The sequence below is a fragment of the Phaseolus vulgaris genome, chromosome 10 (genome assembly GCF_000499845.2).
Source record: "Phaseolus vulgaris cultivar G19833 chromosome 10, P. vulgaris v2.0, whole genome shotgun sequence".
Classification (NCBI taxonomy): domain Eukaryota; kingdom Viridiplantae; phylum Streptophyta; class Magnoliopsida; order Fabales; family Fabaceae; genus Phaseolus; species Phaseolus vulgaris.
The window spans coordinates 18,941,306-18,949,717 of record NC_023750.2 but is presented as its reverse complement, the minus strand read 5'-3'; the positions used below and the strand labels follow the sequence as shown (position 1 = coordinate 18,949,717).

Here is an 8,412-nt window from a genome sequence, read left to right as displayed (position 1 = left end):
GTTTTCTTAAACTGTTTTTCACATGTTTTACAAAAAACACGTTTACTGCATAAAAATAAATCTATTCTTTTCTAAATAAACAGATTCATTTTTACACTGATGCCTAGGCTAAGTCTTGTGAAAATTAGATTTTGTGCATCATGTATTTTGACTAAGTCTTCTACCTTTGAAAACGACTGTGTTTAAATAGTTAAGCTTTTCTGTTTTCGTTTTGAAAAAATAAATTTGTTCATCTGTAAATGAATAGATTCTTTTTGTCTCTGGTGCCATATCTAGCTTAAACGTTTTTCAGTTTTATCTCTACACCAGAATGGTTGACTATGTCTCCTCACTTAACAAATTCTCTAACTGCTTTTGAAAATAAATCTCTTCATTTTATAACAGCTTTAACTGTTTTTCAAAATTCTGTTATAAGTTGGTTTTCTATAAAATGAAAACTTGTTTCTTAGTTTAAACATCGTTCATACATTTGCAAAAACAAGTTTTGACAGCAGAGAATTAAGAGTTTACAAAGGATTAACATTTGTTCTTCAAAGATTTCGAAAATCACAAAGTGTTTGTTCTTGGTTTGGTTCCAAAAGTTTGGTGTGAGGTGTTGCTACTGTTCTAGCAATCTTGCCTACTGGTTGAAGGCAGATCTTTGTATCCTCAATCAGGTGTAGTCGTTTCACTTCTCATTTCTTGTAATAGTTTGGTTGAACACTCTTCTTGATAGATTTTCTTGAAGAGTGTGTGTGAGCTGAAATAGGTTTTTTCCTTAAGTTCTTGTGGGTTTCAAGAACAGTGGGAATTGTGTTTGTTTGTATTGTGATTTAGTGATTTTCACCTTGGTTTTAGGTGAAGACTGGATGTAGCTCAGTTGAGTGAACCAGTATAACTGCCCTGTGTTCATTCTCTCTCAATCTCTGCAATTAAGTTTCTGCATAATTGTTAAAACAGCAAAGAAATAAATATGTTCACTCAATAATAAATCTGTTCTTTCTGGGCTCAGTTCATACTGTTCTTAATTTCTGAAAAAGTTGTTTGATTATGATAAGAACATATAAAATTTGTTAAAAGCCACTGGAACAGATTGACTGTGATAGGTTGCTCAAGAAATTGTCAAAGCTATTAATTTAACCTTAATCACTTGCTTAAAATTGAAGTTTGTTGTTTTGTGTTTCACTGGTTTTCGTTCTAATATCAGTGTGTGTGCATCTGGAAAATCTATCTGCATAATCTTGTGATTATCCTTGCTGTATAAACGCTTTTCAAACAAAAACAGTGCTGAAATAAATCTGTTCATTTTCACATAAATCGATTTATTTTTTGTAAACTTTGTTAAACACTGTTTCTGCGAGAAAGTTTTAAAAGGTCAATTCACCCCCGCTCTTGAACTTTGGCACTATTAAACCCAACAATTGGTATCAAGAGCTAAGACTTGTATTTTAATCAAGTTTGTTTGTAATAATGTCTGAGTTTAATGTGCTTTTTGCTGAAGGATCTGCTGTTAATAGACCACTTATGTTCAATGGAATGAATTATGCATTTTGGAAAGTTAGAATGAGAATTTTCATGGAATCTATTGATGCATTAATTTGGGAAGCTGTGGTCAATGAACCTTATGTGCCAATGCAGGTTGTCAAGGATGAAGAAGTGGTAAACCCAAGATCATAATGGAATGAGACCGAAAGGAGGAAGGTTCAACATGATCTTGTGGCCAAGAACATCATAACCTCTGCATTGACAATGGATGAGTTCTTCAGGATATCCCAATGTAAGTCAGCTAAGGAGATGTGGGAAGTCTTAGAAGTCACTCATGAGGGCACTGAAGATGTGAGGAGGTCAAGAAAACATGCTCTCATCCAAGAATATGAACTGTTCAGAATGCAATCCGAGGAGAGCATTGCTGATGTGCAGAAAAGGTTCACCCATATTGTGAATCACCTCACTGGTTTGGGAAAAGAATTTGACAGAGAGGATATAAAGATATTGAAGTGCCTCGACAGAAGCTGGCAACCAAAGGTGACTGCCATATCTGAAAGTCGTGATCTGTCAAAGCTGGGAACTGCTGCACTGTTTGGAAAGCTAATGAAGAAGGAGCTAGAGCTCAAAAGACTCAAAGAGCAGGAAACAACAGAGAGAAAACCCAAAGGTCTTGCACTGAAAGCTACTGAACTGGATGAGATCAAGGAGGAAAAAGAAGATGCTGAAGATGATGACACAATCAGCCTTCTCACAAAAAGATTCAGCAAATTCATGAGGAAGAAAAGCAGAAATAGAAACCAGCAGAAAAGAAGGTATCCTAAACCCAACGATTCAAATTCCTCTAAATATACTTGTTTTGGCTGTGGCAAAACAGGGCACATCAAAACAGATTGTCCAGATAATCAAACAAAGGACAAATCTGCCAGCAAGAAATTTGAAAGGAACAAGGGAAGAAGAGCTTACATCTCATGGGAGGAAAATGATGTGTTTTCAACCAGCAGCTCTTCAACTGAGAATGAGGAAAGCAATCTGTGCTTCATGATGAAAGATGAGGAGTCAATCTCAGATTCAGTAAGTGATTTTTCTGTGGATTCAGATAACTATGATCAATTGCTTGCTGCTTTCAAGGAAACTCATGATGAAGCAAATAGGCTAGCTGTAATATGCAATAAGCTGCAAAAGGTAAATAATGTGCTAGCACCTAAAGTAAAAACACTTGAGGAAGAATTGCATAAAGCCAAAACAGATTTGGTAAGCCTTGAACTAACATGCTTGCATGCCTCTATTAAAACCTGTGAAAACTGCAAAAAATTGGAAAAACAAGTGGAGTATTTGCTGAAAACCCTTTCCAATTTCACCAAGGGAAGAGAAAACCTTGAGTCTCTCCTTGGATCATAGAATGTTGTTTTCAATAAGAATGGTCTTGGTTATACCCCCGGAAATGTAACCAATGTAAAAAAGCTTTCAAGTTTTTTTGTTCCAGCAAAATCAGTTTTTTCAGCTTTTAACAGTGGCAAAAAGGCATCTCATGTAACCTGTTTTTACTGCATGAAATCTGGTCATACCTCTAGGTCTTGCATTGCTAGAAAGCATCTTGTGCCTAAGAACTTAGCAAAATGGCTACCAAAGAGAAGGTTTTAATCTGTGTTGGACCCTATACTGAAAAGGGTTCCATTTGTATCATTTTTATTCTGTTTTGTAGATTGGCAGCAAGAAAAATCAGTGTTACTTGGACAGTGGCTGTTCCAAGCATATGACTGGAGATCTTGCAAAGTTTACTAGCTTGAAGCTCAAAGCAGAAGGACATGTAACCTATGGAGATAATAACCGAGGGAGGATTTTGGGCAGAGGCACTGTTGGAACAGGGAACTCAACAACCATTGAGAATGTGCTCTATGTAGAAGGAATCAAGCATAGTCTTCTCAGCATAAGTCAGCTTTGTGACAAAGGATACAAAGTGAATTTTAGGTCAAAAGGCTGCACAATCTCAAGTAATTCATCTAGTAAGGTACTGTTTACTGGTAAGAGAGTGAATAACATATATCTACTGAATATCATGGAAACTAACTCTTCAAATGAGTGTTTGTTGTCCAGAAGTAATGAGTATTGGCTGTGGCACAGGAGGTTAGCACACATACACACAAATCACTTGAATAAATTGAAATCTAAAGATTTAGTTTCTGGTTTACCTAACATTAAATTTCAAGACAACAGGCTTTGTGATGCTTGTGTGAAAGGTAAACAAATCAAATCCTCTTTCAAGTTAAAGGATATTGTGTCTACCAAAAGTCCATTGGATGTGTTACATATGGACTTATTTGGTCCATCTAGAGTTGCTAGCTTGGCTGGAAATTTGTATGCTTTAGTTGTTGTGGATGATTACTCTAGATTTACATGGACTCTATTTCTTGCACATAAACATGATGCTTACTCTGCCTTTAAGAAATTAGCAAAGATTCTACAAAATGAAAATGGTTGCTGCAAAAAATCAATTCGAAGTGATCATGGGGGAGATTTTCAGAATGCTAAGATTGAGAGGTTCTGTGAGAAGCATGGGATAGCACATACCTTTTCTGCCCATAGGACACCCCAACAAAATGGTGTAGTTGAAAGGTAAAATAGATCATTAGAGGAACTAGCTAGAACTATGTTAAATCAATTTAAGCTTCTTAAGTATTTTTGGGCTGATGCAGTTTATACTGCAGCTTATGTGTTAAATAGGACCTTAATAAGACCTATTCTTAAGAAAACCCCATATGAATTGTATAAGGGCAGAAAACCTAGTGTGAGCCACCTTAGAGTATTTGGGTGTAAATGTTTTGTATTGAATAATGGCAGAGAAAATCTTGGTAAGTTTGATGCTAAATCTGATGAAGGTGTGCACATTGGTTATGCTTTGAATGGTCATGCATATAGAGTCTTCAATAAAAGGTTGCTTATAGTAGAAGAATCAATGCATGTTGTTTTTAATGAAACTGATCATAGCATATCTAAAACTGCAGCTGATGACCTTGACAGTAATGAATTTAAATCTGTTTTAAATCAAAATGAATCGATTCATTTTGATACTGCTGATACACATGCTATACAAGAATCTACTGCAGCTGCAGGTTTGCCAAAAGAGTGGAAAACCCCAAGAGATTTAACCCTTGATAATGTCATTGGGAACATTGAGAAAGGAGTGTCAACTAGAAAATCCTTGAACTATATCTGTGAAGCAATGGCCTTTGTATCTCAAGTTGATCCCAAGAATCTGAACGAAGCTCTCAAGGACAGCAACTAGATTTTAGCTATGCAAGAGGAACTGAATCAATTTGCTCTTAATGAGGTCTGGACTCTTGTACTTAGAATACTTGAAATGAATATAATTGGGACAAAATGGGTATTTAGAAACAAGATGGATGAGCATGGAGTGATCACCAGAAACAAGGCTAGGCTAGTAGCTAAAGGGTACAATCAAGAAGAAGGGAAAGACTATGATGAGACCTATGCACCAGTGGCTCGGTTAGAAGCTGTTAGGTTGTTACTTGCCTTCTCCGACATCAAAGGGTTCAAGCTATTTCAAATGGAGGTGAAGAATGCCTTTCTAAATGGTTATATAAATGAAGAGGTATTTGTTTCACAACCACCAGGTTTTGAAGACCATCAACATCCAGAATATGTGTTCAAACTCCAAAAGGCTCTCTATGAACTCAAGCAATCCCCTAGGCAATGGTATGAGAGGCTAAGTGACTTTCTCACCTCACAAGGCTATGACAGAGGCACATAAGATAAGACCTTGTTCATTAAGAAGAAAGGAGATGACTCAATTCTAGTACAAGTATATGTGGATGATATCATTTTTGGATCAAATAATGGAGAATTGGGTGAAGCTTTCATGAAAGTCATGAAGAGTGAGTTTGAAATGTCAATGATGGGTGAGTTGAACTATTTTCTAGGCTTGCAGGTCAAACAACTCAAGGATGGCATTTTCTTAAGTCAAGCTAAGTATTGCAAGGATCTGCTAAAGAAATTTGAAATGGACAAATGTAAACCAATCAGCACACCCTTCTCAACAAGCTGTCATTTGTATCATTATGAAGCTGGAATTTCTGTTCATGAAACCAAATACAGAGGACTCATAGGATCACTACTGTATCTCACTGCCAGCACGCCAGATATAATGTTTGCAGTGTGCATGTGTGCAAGATTTCAATCTGCTCCTAAAGAATCACACTACAATGTTGTCAAAAGGATTTTGAAGTATTTACAAGGAACTAAAGAAGTTGGCTTGTGGTATCCAGGTAATATTTCATTAAGCTTAACTGGATATTCTGATTCAGATTTTGCAGGTTGCAAAATTGATAGGAAGAGCACAAGTAGAACGTGTCATTTGCTTGGATCAAGCTTGATCTCATGGCAATGCAAAAAACAGGCTTGTGTAGCTCTCTCCACTGCTGAAGCAGAATACATTGCAGGAGGGAGTTGTTGTGCTCAAACTATATGGCTAAGACAACAATTAAATGATTTTGGTATCTTACTCAACCATATACCTCTGCTGTGTGATAATACAAGTGCATTCAACTTAACCAAAAATCCTGTCATGCATTCAAGAACCAAACACTTTGAAATTAGGCATCATTTTCTAAGGGAACACATATCTAATGGAACATGTGATATTAAGTTCATTGGTACTGATTTACAACTTGCTGATTTGTTCACAACACCATTAGCCAAAGATAGGTTTAATTTTCTGCTTAATGAATTGGGTATTATAAATGTCAATTGTGCCTAGCAGTGAAAAATTAAATCTGTTTATTCGTAATTGAATGTGTTTATTTTCTGCACTGATATGCATTTATGACTAGGAAAGAGAAATTGTGATCTTTGACTGCTTGACTGACTTAGTGGGCAATAACCTCTGTACCTTTGACGGTTTTTGGTGTTGGTTATGTAACCGATTTGATGGTTTGGGTGCTCAATAAAGGTTTGAGTGTATGCATCGTGACCCTAAATATTTGGTGCATATTTTCAAAGATTCAGAGCATAAAATCTTCATGCATATCCACTCATAATTGCCATATCAATCCATTTATTCTGCTATAAATCTGTGTGAATATTTGCTACCCACATTGGCTGCCTCTCTTTGATTCTCACCATTAGAAAGAAGAGATATTTTCTGGTTCAACCATGGCTTCATCTTCAAGACAAAAACAGAAAAGCAAAGGAAAGCAAACCACCTCTCAAGGTGTACTAGAAGGTTGGTTCGCTGGAAATGAAGAAGGCATCAATGCCTACATTCACGAGACAAGCAGGAAGCAGATCAACATACCCAAGGTGTTGGATTTCAACTGGCTGAAATCTGAAAAACTTGTAGAAACAAGGGCTGTGTTGAAGCACCAGAAACTGAAAAAGCTGCTGGAATTAACGGGTAATGTATATCCTGACTTGGTTAAGGTGTTTTACACTAACCTCACATTGGATGGGAAGAATGTTGTCTCTTATGTGAAAGGAATTAAGATGAAGATCACAAGTGAGGTGTGGAACTTTGTGGCTGGAATAAAATATGCTGGATTGAAAGTAGGAAAGGGAAATACCAGTGGAATTTCAGAATTCAACAAGTTGCAATATTATAAGAGTTGCATGAGGAATCCTACAGAGAGTATAAACAGGTTCCATGCAGGGCATTTGAACCTCACTCCACGTCTAGTTGCCTACATCATAGCATGGCAACTTATTCCAAGAGGGACAAACCATGCTGTCTTACATGAAGAGGATCCAATTCTCCTATATTGCATCATGAACCAGTTTAAGGTAAACTGGGTTTTCATTATCAATGAACACATGCTCAAATAAAAAAGGTTGGCTGATTACCGATTTCCCTATGCTATAATTGTTTCCAAATTAATTGATTACTTTGGTATTGATGTTACAAATGAGAGAAACGACCCTATCAAGGCTGTAAGTGAGATTGATACTTCAACTCTCACCAAAATGGGTTTTCACAAAATTGAGGACAAGTGGGTGGTTCTCAAAGGGAAGGACCCTCAAACAGAACATGAGGCATCAAACCTCCACAATGAGGATGAGGATGAAGATGCTCCTATGGATGATGACTCACCTGCTACCCAGTCTGTGCATGAGGAAGTTGCTGCAAATGCCATAGTTGCCTATCAAGCTCCAGAATACCGAGGAGAACCAATGTCTATGTTTGAAAGGCAAGTGTTGTATCGTCTTATTGTAATGTCTGCAGAACAAAGGGCATACTTTGAGACTACTCATGCAAGGTTTCAACACCTTGATGATCAGATTGAAGGGGTTCAGGCACAACTTGCAGAGCTTTACTACAAGGATCAGTAGTCATCTGTTTTTAATGCTTTCTTTATCAGCTTTCAATTGTCTGTAATGTTGAACAATATGGTTTTATTTTCTGGACTATTATGGTTATGGTTTCTATTTCATATTTGTTTTCCCTATGCTTATATGCTGTTTGATGAATCCAAAGGGGGAGAAAAATAGCTGCTGAAAAATAGTTCACCATGCTAGGTGAAGCTAGCTGAAACAGGGAGTTAATTCTGCACCTTAAAACCATTTCTTATGTTATGCAATGTTGCTGTTTTTTTCTGGTTTAAAATCTGGTGCAGTGCAGGTGCTTAAAAGCAACAAAGCTATGAGGTTAGCTATAGGGATTTGTCTCCATCAAACAGGAGGGGATTGTTGAAGATGGTTGCTGCCCCTTCAAGATTGTGTTTGATGAAGACTTCTATGTACATTTCATGTGTATTTTGCTTTGCTTTAAGTGTGTCTTAGGTAGTGCTTAGAGGTTGTCTAAGAGTGGGCTTTTTGCTGAGTAACTCACCTCATAACCACTGTCCATGTGATAAGAACAAGCATAAGTTTTCTTAAACTGTTTTTCACATGTTTTACAAAAAACACGTTTACTGCATAAAAATAAATCTATTCTTT

At 36.8% G+C, this 8,412-nt stretch overlaps 1 protein-coding gene across 1 annotated transcript; it reads left to right on the top strand.

Annotated features, from left to right (window-relative positions):
• The first annotated feature begins 1,728 nt into the window (after positions 1–1,728).
• Positions 1,729–4,084, top strand: LOC137816080 (uncharacterized). Its single transcript, XM_068619177.1, has 5 exons — positions 1,729–1,904; positions 2,025–2,279; positions 2,394–2,625; positions 3,170–3,274; positions 3,911–4,084. Exons 1-5 carry the CDS (start codon positions 1,729–1,731, stop codon positions 4,082–4,084), a joined length of 942 nt encoding a protein of 313 aa, XP_068475278.1.
• The last annotated feature ends 4,328 nt before the right edge of the window (positions 4,085–8,412 follow it).